Genomic DNA, 16,621 nt, shown 5'->3' on the forward strand with positions numbered 1-16,621 from the left:
TTTATGGAATTAATTTACATTAAGCGTAGAAGTACAAAAGCAGCTAATTAAATTAGAAAATTCATTTGCTTAAAAACTCAGGTAAATTTTCATGTTAAAATATTTGCTATATTTTTCATATAAAAAATCACTCAATTTCACATGCAAAGAATCCAATTTCTTATTTCTACTTGCTTTTCATTGGTAAACTTTTTTTAATCAAAAGATATTATCTTTCAACTAATTTTTTTAATTTATTTTTATTTAATAATTTTATTAAATAATTACATAAATAATTAATTATAGTTAATATTTAATAAATAAATAAATATTTTTTAAATTGAAACTTAAATATAAGATTAGTTTATCTAATTGGAAAATATGATTTTTTAGGGTGAATTATGTAAAGTTATGTATAAATATAGAAAGAATTTTTAAAAACCTAACTAGCATAAATTATGCCTTTACAAAAAAAGTATATGTTATTGTATAGAATTTTGTATTACATTTTTTTAAATAAAGCATAGGATAAACAACCATATTCATTTTTATAAAAATAAAGCATAGGATAAACAACCATATTCATTTTTATAAAAATAAAGCATAGGATAAACAACCATATTCATTTTTATAAAAAGCGTAATAACAATAAAATTTTTATAGGTTTTAGCTTTACGCCATTTGCTACATATTAAAATATTATTTATAGGTTTTAGCTTTATGCCATCTGCTACATATTAAAATATTATTTAAAAACAGAAGAAAAAAAAAACAACAAAGAAAAAAAAATTAAATAGAAAAAAAACATACTAAAAATAATTAAAATGCTTATTTCCATATAAACAAAAGATATTAAGGTTGACTTTTATTTTATGTCATTTTTTATATAGAAAAATTATATAAAATGTTTAAAACAAAAACCAAACTTTTGATTTTTTTTTACTAACATATCAATTCAATTAAAATAATATGCAGAAAGTTATCAGGATGACTTAGATGTTCACTCATCCATTGTAAAGGGGTATTCAGCATTGGTGTTATTCCTTGAATAATAACTTTCCAGTTTTTAGAATATTTTAAATGATCATTTTCATCCAAAATATAAGGTAGAAAAGTTTGAAAAAAGTTTCCTAATGTGTTAAGTTCTCCTTTCTCTGATACAGATTTACAAAATTTCATCAACATTGGCTTATATCTTTGATGTACTCGCAGGGGAATACAACGAAAAGGTTCACTATTCACTCTTTCCATCAGTTTTTTATTGATTGACCAAAATTGATCATATCGATCATTTGAAAGCCCCATCCAGAGCTGCTTATGATCATTTCTTTTCATGGCATTTATTACTACAGAACGGTGTTTCAATGAGTCTGCTTCTTTCACAGCAGACATAAAATGTGCTTCAACTGCATCTCGCCCATGACACTTCATGATTTCTGTTTCAGGAAATTTTTTAAAATGTAAAGTAACTGGCCATGGCAAAACATTTTCTCCATGTAAGTCATAAAGAACTCCAATAGGATAATGCCACTTAAGGGGTTGGCCATTATATTCAAGCCACATTTTATCAATATCATCTTGATTACTAGCTTTTTGGAAATGTCTAAATACTTTGTCTGTCACAAGTGGAAAATAACTCATACGCGGAACGAGAAGATAACATGGTTCAGGCTGATCAACTGTTGTAATTTCATCAGGACTTATGTTAAAACAAATTGGTAGACGTCCCTCCCATATTTCTCTAAGAACCTCTTTGTCATCTGCCATGGGTTTTGTTATAACTTTTTCTTTACTTCTAAATATTATATATATTTATATACAAATATTTCATAGAGAACTTTTTTTTTTCAACGGAATAAATTTTACATATATATAAAAAAAAAATTTGATTAAACAAACTCCTTTGTTGAAAAATTTTGAAAACAAGAGAACTTTTTAAAATACTTTTAATATGCAATTTAGCCTAAATTGCATATCAAAAAAAAAAAAGTATAAAACTCCTAAATTTAAGGAATTGAATTTTTTTTTAATTATTAGTTCTATATACAAAATACGAGTAAACCTCGTGAGTAAATTAATATATTTTGAAATACAGTTTTTTCAGACAATAACAAAAGTTTAGGCTAAGCGTAAGCGTCTCTATTATTGACTACAGTTTCTATTATTGATCACAGATGCGCGATGCATGTACTTTACATGCAACCGAAGTACTCTAGCGGAGACCGGTGTGCATATTTTGAAACTCTATACACGCTCAGAATAGGCAGAAATAGGGTTAGGACTATTGTAATTGTAATTGTAAAAATTAAATACAATTACACATTACAATACAATAATATTGTATTGTAATATTACAGAAACATTTTGGTATTGTATTGCTGTGATGAAAAACTATTACAATAAGTATTGTATTGTTTTTTTTCTAACAATACAATAAAATTCGAGAACTGTTTTGTATTGTTTTAATGAAATAAAATTACAATAACTATTGTATTGTTTTGATGAAAACAATTACAATAACTATTGTAGAGTATTACTTTACATTCAAGTAGAAAATCTAACGTATTTTAACGTATTTATATTCATCTCTGACTAACTTACTATTATTTTTGCTATTTTTTATTTACGGATTTGCAATATATTGCAAATTTTATTTTTTTACATATTTAGATTTCGCATCACCTATCTTGTTATGTATTTCTAAGCTCTGAATGGCCGCAAAATATTGCGTGTCTGATGATAGCCTTACTATTATGAAAAATAACATTCATAAATTATTTTATTCAGCCCTTTTATTTTTTCCTCTTGATTTTAATGCTGCAAACGAACTTAAAATATATATGAAAATTAACTTTAGTAACACAAACAGTTAAACATAATAATTCTTCTTAAATAAAAATGTGTATGTCTTTTATTACAATAACAATATATTGTTATTGTATTACAAAGACGAATTACAATACAATATTTATTGTTATTGTAGTGGGTCATTACAATACTTTTTTTTTTTTCAGATATTGTTATTGTTTTATAAAAATGAATTGCAATACAATATTTATTGTTATTGCATTACAGAATTACAATAGTTGTAAATCACAAGTATTGTTATTGTTTCTAAATTAAGTTAATACAATAACAGTAACTATTGCTTCTGTTATTGTTTTCATTACAATTAAAATAGTCCTAACCCTAGGTAGAAATATAAGCAATCTGATTCGCTGATTTTAAAAGAGAGGCAAATGCGATTTTGTTGAAAAATATAATTAAAATCAAAACAACCAGATTTTCGAAATAAATTTCAAAGTAATGTTTAACTAAGTTTATCAATACATGTCATGTATTACTATCAACACAGGAAATTTATTTTATTTTAGTACTCTTCAGAGTTTTTAAAGTGTATCACAATCTATTTGTACAAGAGAATTTTTACTCGTAAAAATTTCAAAATTTTAATAAAGTTTATCTTGGTGATCAAGATTTTATCTATTGTTAGTTTTGAGAAGCGGAAAAAAAAATGTTGAAGTAAATTTGAAAAGATCTACGAATGTGTTTCTCTTAAAATATGCTCTTATAATATACATAGTTTATATAAGTATATTGAACGAGACTAATAGTGAACCACTTTTGCATACAAAGTTTATATGCAGTTTTACCTGACTACTGGTGAAGAACTTTATTTATAAATTGATTTACATGTTTATGATAAACAGTTGAACATTAGAGTTTTTTAAATAAGAAAACTTGTACTGATTGTAAAACTAGCTTACATGTTCCGTGTCAATGTATGAGCTCTGATGAGATTTTGTTTTCATGTTTTGTTTCAACCATAGTTTGGAGGAGACTGATATATTTTTTTATTCCGTAACTCTATTAAAACATCGTGTTAAACCATTAAACACTTTTTTAAATTTTAAAATTTTTTGACAGGTTACATTAACTTATATATAAAATATTATTTGAACATTTAACAAAAGAAGTGAAATTTATATGTTTGTCTACTGAAGAGTAATTTTTTGTAAAGTTAAATATAAACACTGACATTAAAAGCAAGAAAAATTATTGAGGTCAAATAAGTTTACCAAATAAAAGTGGATTATGGCAAATGATTGCGGTATTTTTGTATTGTAATAATTGAAAAAAAAAAGATTGAAAAAACCAAACTAAGTGGTTCAAATCAAACATATTAATGAAAAAAGAGTAATAAAAAAAAGATAATAAAATTATAAAAAAAAAAAATCAGTTGTCATGCTAAATTATTTTTGTTATTATAAAATGTGTTTTGTATGTATAAACTCTTGAAATATTTAACATGAATTTGCATGTGTGCAATTTTGCAAGATTTCTAAATGTGTTTCTTGTCAAATGTAATGTCCATGTTCTATAAAGCATGCTCGATAAAAAGTTTGTATGCAGTTGCACCAGACTACTGGTAAAGTATTTAAAGTATAAATTTTAAGCTGAGGCAGAGGTTGTTCAAAGCTTGTTACTGCATCTTTATACCAACTTGTTAATTATAAATAGTTAAACATTTAAACTTTTGGAAGAAAATTTTTACAGATGTTTTACCAAACTAGCTTATGTGTTCCATGTAAATCTACAAACCCTAAAGAAGTTACTGTTTAACCTAAATTTTAAGAAGGCTGATAAGGCGTACATCAATATTTTTCTTTATATGTATTATATAGGATGAAAATTTGATATTAATCGGTGATAATAGCTAATCGTTATGAAACTTTATTGTTACGTTTATAAAATTCTTGTCATAATATTATTAAAATTAATTGATGTAATTTATTAGTCAAGTCATAAGCTATTTTTGCTATTTTTAAAACAAAGTTGTCGTATTAAAAAGCTATTTCGGCAGTATGGCATCTATGGTGAAAATGATTGGAAAATTTGATGGATCTGGAGATGTTGTAGTGTGGCTGAAAAAGATCAAACTGGTGGTAGAGCTGCAAAATATGGGGGATCTTTCATTGATATTCCGTTTTTTCTTGAAGGCAGTGCGTTCGCATTATATGAGCAAGTCGCTCATATAATGCGAACGCACTGCCCCTAATGAAGACCCAAAAAATCAATGAAAGATTCCCCAATAAAGAGCCGAAAAATCGCCGCTGGGGACATTGAAAAAGCTCTACTAGATGCATTTGCAGTCGATGGTTTTCTAGCTTACGAGCAGTTCAGAAATCGGAGATGGAATGACGGTGAATCTGTTGATGTGTATTTGGCCAGTTAGTGTCAACTTATGGGTTCGGCCAACACTGAAAACGAAGAATTATTCCTAAGAGCGTTCATAACTGGATTGCTGGGTGAAATTTCAAAGCAGCTACGAGAACAAGTGAAAATATTTTGGATCAGTTTACAGGATGCATTAAACCATGCACGAGAACTCATGACGGAAAAAACAAAAGAAGAGTATGTTTTAACAACAATCTCTGGTTTCTATAAACATGTTAAAAAACCATCCGCTACTGATTTTAATTGCTACAATTGTGGCAAACCTGGACCTGTTGCCCGAATCTGTTTTTCGAAGAAACAAATTGTTAGCAATGGAATAAAATGCTTTAGATGTGGAGAATTTGGACACATTGCAAGATTTTATTCGTTGCGTCAGGGAAACTCAAATGGGGAATCGCCAGCGGCAGCTGTTTCCCTAAACAACTAACGGCGCTTCCAATATGGACTGTGCAGGTGAGCACCTTTGCAGGAAAAGCACTGGTTGACTGCGGATGTACTCAAACTATTATTTCAAATAACATGGCTCAGAAAGCCGGTGTTCGTATCAGAAGAAATGAACTAATGGTGTTGGCTGTTAATGGAGATTTTGTGAAAACAAAGGGAGAAGCTACAGTAACATTGATCATTAAAGGAAAAAAACTCAAAACATCATTAATGATTCTGAAAAGTGTTGTCAACGGTATTGATGCTATTATTGGTATGGATGTTATTAATCGCTATGGAGGAGTGCATTTGTACAATTAAAAAATTGAATTTGGTTTTGTTTCAATTCATGCAGAGAAATAAGCTGTTGGTATAAAGGACAAGGATTTTGATGCTTATTTTGATGGTACAAAGTGGACTGCTAAATATAAATGGAAACAATGTCAACCACAACTGAGAAATTCTGTCGCGCAGTACAAGGTAAAACCCCAGTTGTTACATCAATTTAATGACGAGATGGACTTAAGGGTAAAAAATGGCTGGTTGAAACCATGCAACAAAGAAGAAAAAAGTACAAAAGGGATTGTCCCGTTAATGGCTGTTGAGCAGGAAAATAAAGGAAAGATACGACCTGTTCTGGACTTTAATAATGCCTCAAGTGACGCATGTGAAGAAAAAGTTAGAAAATGGAGAACTGTTGTTTGATGTGCCTATATGCAAATACACATTGATCCGAGTTTGTGGGAGCATCAGAAGGTATCTACAAAGAAGAAAAATACTATCTTACACGTCTTGGTTTTGGGTTAAATTCTGCCCCAAAAATAATGTCTTCAGTCTTAGGCAGTGTGTTGAATCTCAATGCAGATATTAGTGAAGCAACTGACCACTACATTAACGACATAATTGTTAATTTGGAAAAGACATCAGTTGAAAAGGTCGTAAATTATTTAGCGTGTTATGGATTGGTAACAAAAGAGCCGGTGCAATGTGATACTGCACGAGTGTTGGGTTTGCAACTGTTTAGAAATGAAAAAAAGAAGCTTTGTTGGAAACGCGGAAACATCATTCCAAAGTCACAAGATATCAAAACTGAAAAAGTAACACGACGGAAACTTTTTTCAATATGTGGACGCTTATTAGGTCACTATCCTGTTGGAGGGTGGCTCAGAATTGCCTGCAGTTTTATAAAACGTTATAGTCAAGGAGATGCTTGGGATGATCTAATCGGAGATTAAGCTCATTCATGGTTGATCGAAATATTGCGCCGATTAGAAGTTTGTGATTCGGAAATGGAATGCTAAAGGGATTCAAAATGGAGCAACATTGTGGTGTGATGCAAGCAGCATGGCAATAGGGGTTGCTGTAGAATACAATGGCGTAATAATTGAGGATGAAGCCTGGCTTCGAAGTATAAACGATATCATGCATATTAATATTGTTGAATTAGATGCTGTGGTGCGTGGGATAAACCTAGCTGCTAAGTGGGATATAAAGAATTTGTCAGTATTCACTGATTCAGTAACAGTTCATGGATGGCTAAAAAGTATGCTGACTGAAAGTCATAGGATTCGATCAAATGCATTATCAGAAATGCTTATTAAAAGAAGACTTTCTCTATTGCAAGACTTAATAAAAGAATAAAATATAAACATAACGTTAAAATGGGTTCCGTCTTCCAAAAACAAAGCTGACGTGTTGACAAGAGTTCCAAAGACTTGGTTAAATGAGCTTTCAGGAAGAAATACTAAAGAACTATGTGGAGTAAGTATTGCTGAAGAAATTTGTAATTGTCACTCAAAGCATCATTTTGGCGTTAATCGGACAATTTTTACAGTGCAATGAAGACTTCCGCACGTATTAAGAAAAGATGTTGAAGAATGTGTTCGCAAATGTTGTCAATGTAATTCAATTGATCCAGCGCCAATAAAATGGGAAAATGGAGTGCTAGATGTACCAGACACATGTGATCGAATTGCTTGTGACTCACTGTAAAGGGTCGCCATATTTAACAATGATTGACTGTGGACCAAGTCGGTTTGCAATTTGGAGAAAGTTGCCTCGCGAAGATACCAAAAATGTAATAAGTCAATTGGAATCCGTATTTAGGGAGCATAGCCCACCGCAAGAACTGTTGATGGATAATGGAGCGGTGTTTAAATCCAGTGAATTTTCAAAAATATGTGAAAAATGGTGTGTAAAAAAGAAGTATAGATGTGCATATAGACCATCAGGATATGGGATTGTGGAGTGTAACCACCGCACAGTAAAACGAACAGCTGCGAAGGCACAAATATGTCCGTTAGTAGCGGTATTTTGGTGCAATGCAACACCAACGGTGGGAACAAACGAGGAATCTCTACCTGCTTCTCAAAAAAATAAGTTTTTTATTATCAGCCATTCTAAAATGAAAAGTTTATATTATAAATTATTAAAATTCTCAATTAAAGATTATTTTTTAATATAATTTCATTTATAAGCAATAATCTACATGAAACAATGATATCTTTCAATTATTTAGATTTTTGTTAATTTTTAAGCCATCATCCTCATATTTTAAAAATATTATATAAATATTTAACTAAATAAATGCATATACTTAAGATTGATAACTTTTAGGACATACATGTAACATAAAGTACTTATATTAAAATCTAATAATATATCTTACAAGTATGAGTTACTTTTAGACGAATCGAGTGTATGGGAGAAATACTCCTATTCAATTACACAAACCCGTTTTCGCGTCCCGCATTATATATAAATTTGTGATAATTTTTACAAGTCATTGTTGTAAACATCAGGCGCAATTTAAAATAACTTTTATGTCAATTATTATAAAACTCTAATAAAATATATTTCAATATATTGCGGAGAAACTTTTTATATCTAAAATTAATTAGAAATTTTTTTTTGTCTATTTTTTTTTTGAAACAAAATTTTGTTTTAATTTTTGAAGAGGTTATAATAACAAAGATATTTTTAAAGAATATTTATAAAAGCAACTTTTAAAAACAATACTTATTTTATTTTAAAATCACACTAGGTTCTCTTTTTCAAGATAATTTTTTAGCAAAAAAACAAATAAATGATAAACTACTTGTATTAAATTAGAATTTAATACACGTAGTTTATTATTTTATTTATAGCAACGCCGTTAGCAACAATATTTTCCCTGACATAAATTCCATAAAAAATGGTTTACCGTATTCACACAGTCAGTAATTCAATGGTATTTAACTTAAAACCAGTGTGTAGATGGTCGATTTATAACTGATGCTGCAACATAATGGTTTCATTTCAACCAATATTGGAGATGGCATATTTGCTCTTTAAGGCGACAATATGTTCAAATTTTTAAGTAATAAGACAGAAAATCCGTGTAACTTTTGAAAAATTAGATTCCACACAAATTAGAAGGCAATAAGCAAATACGATATTACGATATAATTCTAATTCAATAATTATGTAAAAAATTGGAATCACAAAAACTACACATATTAATAATAAGAAACCAATGAGAGAAAATGTATATTTTAAAACAATTAAAAATGGCTAATAGTGGTGCGCAGGGTTCCTGAAGAGAAAAGACCCCAATGTCGAAGGTTGGGGTCAAACACGTTTGATCAAATACAAAAACAAATACATAAGTTCTAGATTTCCAAATTCAAATTCAAACATATGCAATTAGCGTTTCCCAAATACAAATACTTGTAATTTAGGTTAAAAAATACGTATTTGATCCCAAACCTATAAAAACGCCATCGAATCCTTGTTTAAAGTTATACCGGTTATACCTTATGCTTGCAATCATTCTAGCTACTAATTGATACAAATTTTCAAAGATTATTCATGCAAAGATAATTCATACTTATCTAAAACAAAAAACAATAAAATTGAGACGGAACTGGCATTGTTCAACTAATAATTCATGTCAATTAATGTTTCGAACAAGATTTGTGGCTATGAAAATAGCCGTTTTTTAAACATGATAGAACTGCATCATTGACATCGAAAAGTTTCACTGACATCTGCATCTTCGATTAAAATGTGGACACACTCACAATGATACCCCTGTGGACACTTTGTACATTGCACCCAATCTTTTTTTTAAGAGACGTTTTCTTAGAAATCTGTAACAATAAAAGATACAAATTTTCTTGATAATCACTATTCCAATACTTTTATTGCTATTCTATCAAAACCTTTACAAGAATATAGACAGCTATATTTTATAATATATATATAATTAAAAACAACAAGAAGAAATAAGGAAAAGTAAGAAAAAATCTAAAAAAAACAATTGCATTTATATATAATTATTGCCGACAAAATCACTTTCAACTTAATTTTAATAAAAAATAAAAAAATTTATTCTCTAATTCTATAATTGATTTAACTATAATAAAAGAAAACAAACACTTGCCCTGCATATATCGTACAAACTTTCAAAACCACTTTCAAGGTTCTTTAAACACCTACCACATAAAGTCTCATAAATATATTTACGAAAATCTACTTCATCAAAAGGATCATTAAGATTATTTTCTAAAAAAAGAAAATTAAGAGTCAAGTAATGTTCCATTTTTAAATAGTTGCTGACAAGGTAATAGATAATAATAGATAATAAATAATATAGATAAGATAAGATAGGTAAAAAATAATAACAGATAATAAAAAGTCATAAATAAAAACTTTATTAATATTAAAAAAAACAATCTCAATAAGAAACAATTATAATACAGGATGAATAAAATATATGAAACATAATAAGAAATAAGTTCAAAAACTGCACTGAAATATAAAAAAACAGTGGTACCTTCACAAAGTTGTAATGCATAGTAGCATACATAAACGCCACAGTTATAACTATCTTTCTGTAAACAATGATTATGGGCTGAAATTACTTTTAAATTTAAAATGTTAAATTTTTGTTTAAAAAGGTCTTTAGCAACTAAAATGCATTTATTGTGTGATAAATTGCAAGGCATATTATTACAATAAAGCGGATCAAGTACAGTAACCTCTTCTGTTTTTACTTTTAGATGTATTAAAATCCAATAAGAGTTAGTTGGATTAAAAAAAATAAGGACCTGCTCTATAATCTTCATATCAACATCTTTCCATAAAAGTTTCAAACTCTTTATATAGCTCAAAGCTAATGCTTCAGTTGGACCCAAATATTTGATCGAAGGATACTTCATTTCTAAGCAATCCTAAAAACCTTCAATGACTTCATCTTGAAGCCAGCCTTTCTGAAAATGCGGAGTGCTGTTTTGTAATTTTAGAAAAATATCAGATGGTATGTTTTCTTGTGTCATAAGGGAAACAAAAGTAAGTTGGTGAGGGCCATGTCTAAAAAAATATTTAAGCAATATATGTTTTTCTTAACAAATTTAAAAGAACATTTATAAATGTGTAAAGATATTTATAAAAAAAAATAGTAGCCAAAATGTGCAAGTAAAATATATTTAAGACTGCCTACCTTATAAGAGTGTTATTGAAGTCACTAGTTTTTAGGTCGTCACATATTATTGTATTTCGTTTATTACAAATTACATTAATATATTGCTGAGACAATTTCAAAACTATTTCCTCTTTTTGGTTTTGCACAGGATATTGATACGGTTTTGCTTCTTTTTTTTTTTTCTTTTCTTGTTTTCCTGAACTTATTAGGTCTCCATTGATTATCCAACTTCTTATTTGGCTCAAAATTTAAAAGGTTATTGTGCAATGATGGCTTTAGAGGTATCTTAATTGAATTTATATTTTTAATAGCTTTAGCTTGTCTTAATCATGTCCTCAAGTTGTCTATTAATTGATGGAAGTTGCATATTTATTATCATGGGACTAGTCACTAACAAACTTAGTTTATCAACATTTTTGTGAAACCTTTCAGTTTCATTAATTAACAGTTTTGATTTTTTCTCAATTTGATTATCATTTATATCGACAGCCACAGATACTTTTGCAAAATCTTTTTCTTGAGTTCTCAGAAGGAATGATTGTAACTTATGAACATGCTTGCAAAGGACTAACATGTCATTACTACTACACTTATACAAATGCTTACACAAACCAGTACAAACAGGATTTAGACATACCTCTAAACATTAACTTTCCATACAAATGTTAGTTGAAATATAAACAATATATGTTAGATCTTTAGATTGAATTTTAACTGTGTATTGAGTTAATGAACATTTAACAAAACAATTATCTGAAATCAACATTCCTTTTTGATGCCTTTTTTTATGCATTTTAGGAAGGGATATTGTACCAAGATAAATATTGTCTCTTTTGTATCACCAATAATTATCTTCCTCAATTGTTAAAAGTAAACTAATCAAGTCATCTAACCTTTTATTAGGTCCTCTTTCCATGTAAACTGTTTTCAATTTGTTATGAAATGATTCACATAACATATTAGTATCAGTATCTGCATGTTGAAAGTTACGATAACAAGTAGCCCATTTTATATGTCTAGAAGCATAATATGTTACACAATTTATATATATATAAATATATATATATATATATATATATATATATATATATACATATATATACAAAGTAGTTAATGAAGTTAGGAGATTTATGTTCATACGCCTTGATAAAACCATTCATTGTTGATAAAAAAATTTGAGGGTCTTTTTCATCAATAATTGTCTCTAAGATCTTTTAAATTTCTTCTTGTAAATGAGCAGGACCAGCTGAAGGGAGTTTACTACGCCATGCACGTTTAACATGCCATTTACAAAGCAAGTGACGCTTTTTTGTGATGTTTTTTCTCCAAAAACATTACAAAAAGCATTCCAGCCTGACGAATCATCATCTGTCATAACAGCATTAACTTTCACAAATTTACTACATCTCTTTTTTATTTCCTCTAAAAATGGTGTTATGGTTTGTTCGTTGGCATGATTAGAAATAAGAAAAGCTACTGGGTAGCCCCTTTTAAAATCATCGAACAAGTAAAGTTACAAGAGAAAACGCGTACTGATTGGTGCAGTGTGTTGAGTCTATACAAACAATTTGTGTGGCATGCTTTTCAAACATTGACAGTTGATGTTTTGTTGGTATAGCAATAACAAAGGAATCCTTATTAAATTCAACGCCATCATACACTTTAGAGCCAATAATAGTTTGCTGTCCTTTTGGCTTAAAAACCAGAATACTATAAAACTCTTCAGATTTCAACTTTTGAAAAAGTTGAAGTGCTATCATCAGGGTGAAGTCGACATCCCTTTTTTACTGTTCTGTCAATATCAGAAATGTTCTTTTTGGTAAGAAGATGAGACTTAGTGAGTAACTCATCTCCTTTAGTTCTATTTTGTCTGTCTCCAAAACCTTCCCTAAGATCTTGATAAACCTTATTTACAGACACACCAATTGATAATTTAGCAGATATATTTTTCTTAACATTGTCTGGAATAGGCTGGTACATGGTATTTGTAATACCAATAGTGTGATTATGAGTTTTGATATAATGCACACTTGTAGCCCCATTTTTGCTTACCTTGACAATCATCCTGGAAGGATAAAAAGCACCCAATTTGACACTCCCTCTGTAATACCTTTTTTTTGTTTTTCCTACTGGTTGGTTCACTATCAGAGCGATGTGGTTTTGAATGACCACCATTTTGACAAATAAAATAACTTGTTTTTACTTCTTTATCACTGTTATTTCCAGTAAAAAAACTGCCCACTTGTTTACTGAAAAAACATAATTATTAATTTCCTCTTTTTCCTTCCAGGCTGTTAATTCACATTCTGATGAAAAATGAAGGGATTCTTTGTGAAATATACCTTCATGACAGTCCTCTATGTGTTTAATTAGTTTAATTTTTTGAAAAAAACTTGGGTGCAATTTTGATAGTAACATGGAGTTCTTTTATTTTTGGATTGTTTATCTCTAAAAATAGTTTTATGTACCTGTGATGTATGTCTTTTCGTGTTATCTTTTCTTGTAAATGACATCATAAAAGTAGAACACGTAAAATTTAAAAAAAAAAATTTTATTAGGTTTTTATATTTTAAAAGTTTTCGCCTTTAAAATGTATTTGTATAAATAAAGTATTTTACATAGGTAGTTCCATGTGCAAGAATAAATTTCACTTAAATAAGTTGCAGAATTGAATGACAAAGATGCTTAAAAATAATAAAATTTAAATTAATATTTTTTTTAAAAAAAAACCTTGATATAAACTTTACAAAAATAAGGAGAACTATTGAGTTAATACATGCATCCTATAAAAAATTTTTATCCACCTCTTTTTTTTATAACATCTTTAAGAAGTGAGGGAGGGGGAGGAGGAGATATAAAGAAAAGATCTACTCTCGCAAAATTTTTAAATTAAACAAAAAAGTGAACAAAAGTTTATTTTTCTGTCCTGAAAAATAAACTTTCCAAATAAAACTTACTTCTATCTGAAAAAAAATAATAATAAAAAAAATATAACAAAACTTAGGCTTTTAAATAAAACTTGAATAATAAAGACTAATTCTCACAACAAACACTTTGTAAAGAGAGAATTACTCTAACCAAAAACATCTCCAAAAAACGTATTATTTTTTTGGTAAAATGATTCTTATTAATTTTTTTCTTTAAAAAGAGGAGACTTCCTTTCATGTTTTCTTCTTTTTAAAAGGGGCAGACTTCCTCTCATTCTTTCAGATGAGACTTCCTCTCATGAGAAATTAAAAAAAAAAAAATTAATCCATATATAACTTGACAAATGCAAGATTTTCTCTCACAACAAACATTTTGCAAAAGGGAGAATTACTCTAACCCAAAAAGTCTCCAAAAAAAAGTTCATTTTACTAATAAAATAACTCTTTTTAATAATTTATCTTTAAATTAGGAAGACTTGCACTCATTTAAAACACTTTTTTTTAAAAAAATGAAAAAAAGAGATTTAGGTTTTCAAACAAAAAACTTTGCAAAAAAAAAAAAAAAAAATGCAATTTAGGCTTTCAAATAAAACTTGACAAAAAAAGACTTACTCTCAGAAGTTCTGACAGAACAAACATTTTGCAAAGGGGAGAATTACTTTAACTAAAAACATCTGCAAAAAAAAGTATCACTTTTTTGGTAAAATGATTCTTATTATTCATTTTTCTTTGAAAGGAGGATATTTCCTCTCATGTAAAAAAACTTATATTTAAAAAAAAAAATTAATAGATTTACTCCTGCAATAAAACATGACAAAAACAAGGCTTAATCTCACAACAAACATTTGTAATAGGAAGAAATACTCTAACCAAAAACATCTCTAAAAAAAAATATCACTTTATTGATAAAATAAATCTTATTATTATTTATCTTTAAAAAGGGGAGACTTCCTCTCATACGAAAAAACTTTTTAATAATTTGTTTAAAAAGGGGAGACTTACTCCCGTCATTAATATTGCATTACGATTAAAAGACCAAAAACTACCTTCAAAATATATTTTTTTTACTGCGGCAATAACAGAAAATAATTTAACAAATAATATACTAAGCTTGTTACAGATTTCTACTTTTATTTTTCAAACTTTAAACCTCAACAATTCACTCTCATATACGGACGTAGGGTGACAAATTGAAATACAGGTTAATGTCGAGAGTATTTCTCCCCTGCGTAAAATTTCTTTTGAACCCTCGTAAATCTAATTTCAGCCTTGGCCGGAATAAGGTTTAAACCTGGCTGGATTTTGGTCTTTCTACCAGGTGCATTTAATTCATTAATACAATCTATAGAAATGACTCAGCATAATTATAAAGCTAAAGTTGCCTTTTTAAGAAATATATTTATAGTTTAAAATAATTAACATTTCGTTAAGCAATAAAAATTTAATGTTTATAAGCTTCAAACTCGATGCTTAGATGATATTTTAAATCTAAAGTAGTACTTTCTTGAGATAAATATTTTTTATAATGTTTCTTCTATTATAAACACCAGCCAACTAAATGAATGTTTTTTTTTTAATGGCTGAGTTCATACCAGTCTTAAAAAAGTTGCATTTATAAACATAAAGCAAAAACCAAGAAATATTAAATTTAAAATGTGGCTGGGATTTAGTCACTGGCTCACTTTACCCTATAGGGTTTCAAAATATGTGACTGGTGCACAGTGACTCAGGACGATCAAAAAACGGCAAAAATTAAATAAAATTTGACATAAATTGTAAATAAACAATGTTATATATCAAATTAATATTTTTTGGGTCAAAGATTTCAAATTTGTTGATAAATTTTTTTTTACGCGCAGCTTTAGCGCGTATAATGCGCGTATGCGCGCATTAAAGGTGACTATACGCGTACAAAAAATTTCTTCAAGTTTTAGAATCTTCAAGACAAACACATTATATTGATATATTACTCTACTTGATATTAAAAAAAAAGGCTTTTAAAGAATGCTGATATATCGAGAAAATATAATATAATAAAACTATATTTTGTTTCATTTATTTTATTATTTACATTACAATTAATTTAATAACTTTGTCTGGTAACGGTTTTGATCGATAGCTCTTATGTTTTCTAAAAGATATGCTTGATACTTTTCAATCTGATTTTACTAGAAGGTAGTGCATCTGATTCATCATTGTGTTTAACCTTGATATTTTTGCTGTGTGCTTAAGTCTAGAATTTCTTATCTGCTTATTCAAACTCTCCAACGCATCTTCCGAATATACCCCAATTGGCAAAGTTAATTTATGTTATATGGAAGAACTATGCAGTAGCAGTTTAAGTACAGTAGAAGGCATAACATACCAGTCGTACAAACTCACTATACGTTTAGCTGTTTCAGTGCAGTATAAATCTAATTCATTGATATTAATAGGATATCCACAAGATATGGTAATGAGAATATTATGTAATTTTTCAATTATATCACAAATTACTTTAGTAATTTCAGAAAAAACTTCACTATTTTTAAATGCTCTTCTGGCAGTATTGCCGTCATTGGTATTTCCAGACCCAGTTTTAGGCATGTCA

The 16,621-nt window shown here is 28.5% G+C and overlaps 1 protein-coding gene across 1 annotated transcript; it reads right to left on the minus strand.

The window, feature by feature from the left end:
* Positions 1-587: 587 nt before the first annotated feature.
* Positions 588-1,815, minus strand: LOC100214492 (autophagy protein 5). Its single transcript, XM_065814293.1, has one exon. It carries the CDS (start codon positions 1,744-1,746, stop codon positions 922-924), a length of 825 nt encoding a protein of 274 aa, XP_065670365.1. The 5' UTR covers positions 1,747-1,815; the 3' UTR covers positions 588-921.
* Between the last annotated feature and the right edge of the window lie 14,806 nt (positions 1,816-16,621).

This window comes from Hydra vulgaris, chromosome 12 (genome assembly GCF_038396675.1).
Source record: "Hydra vulgaris chromosome 12, alternate assembly HydraT2T_AEP".
In the NCBI taxonomy this organism is placed as follows: Eukaryota; Metazoa; Cnidaria; class Hydrozoa; order Anthoathecata; family Hydridae; genus Hydra; species Hydra vulgaris.

Bases quoted from the DNA above. Each gene is read 5' to 3' on its own strand.
- LOC100214492 (XM_065814293.1), bottom strand. From the start codon at position 1,746: ATGGCAGATGACAAAGAGGTTCTTAGAGAAATATGGGAGGGACGTCTA.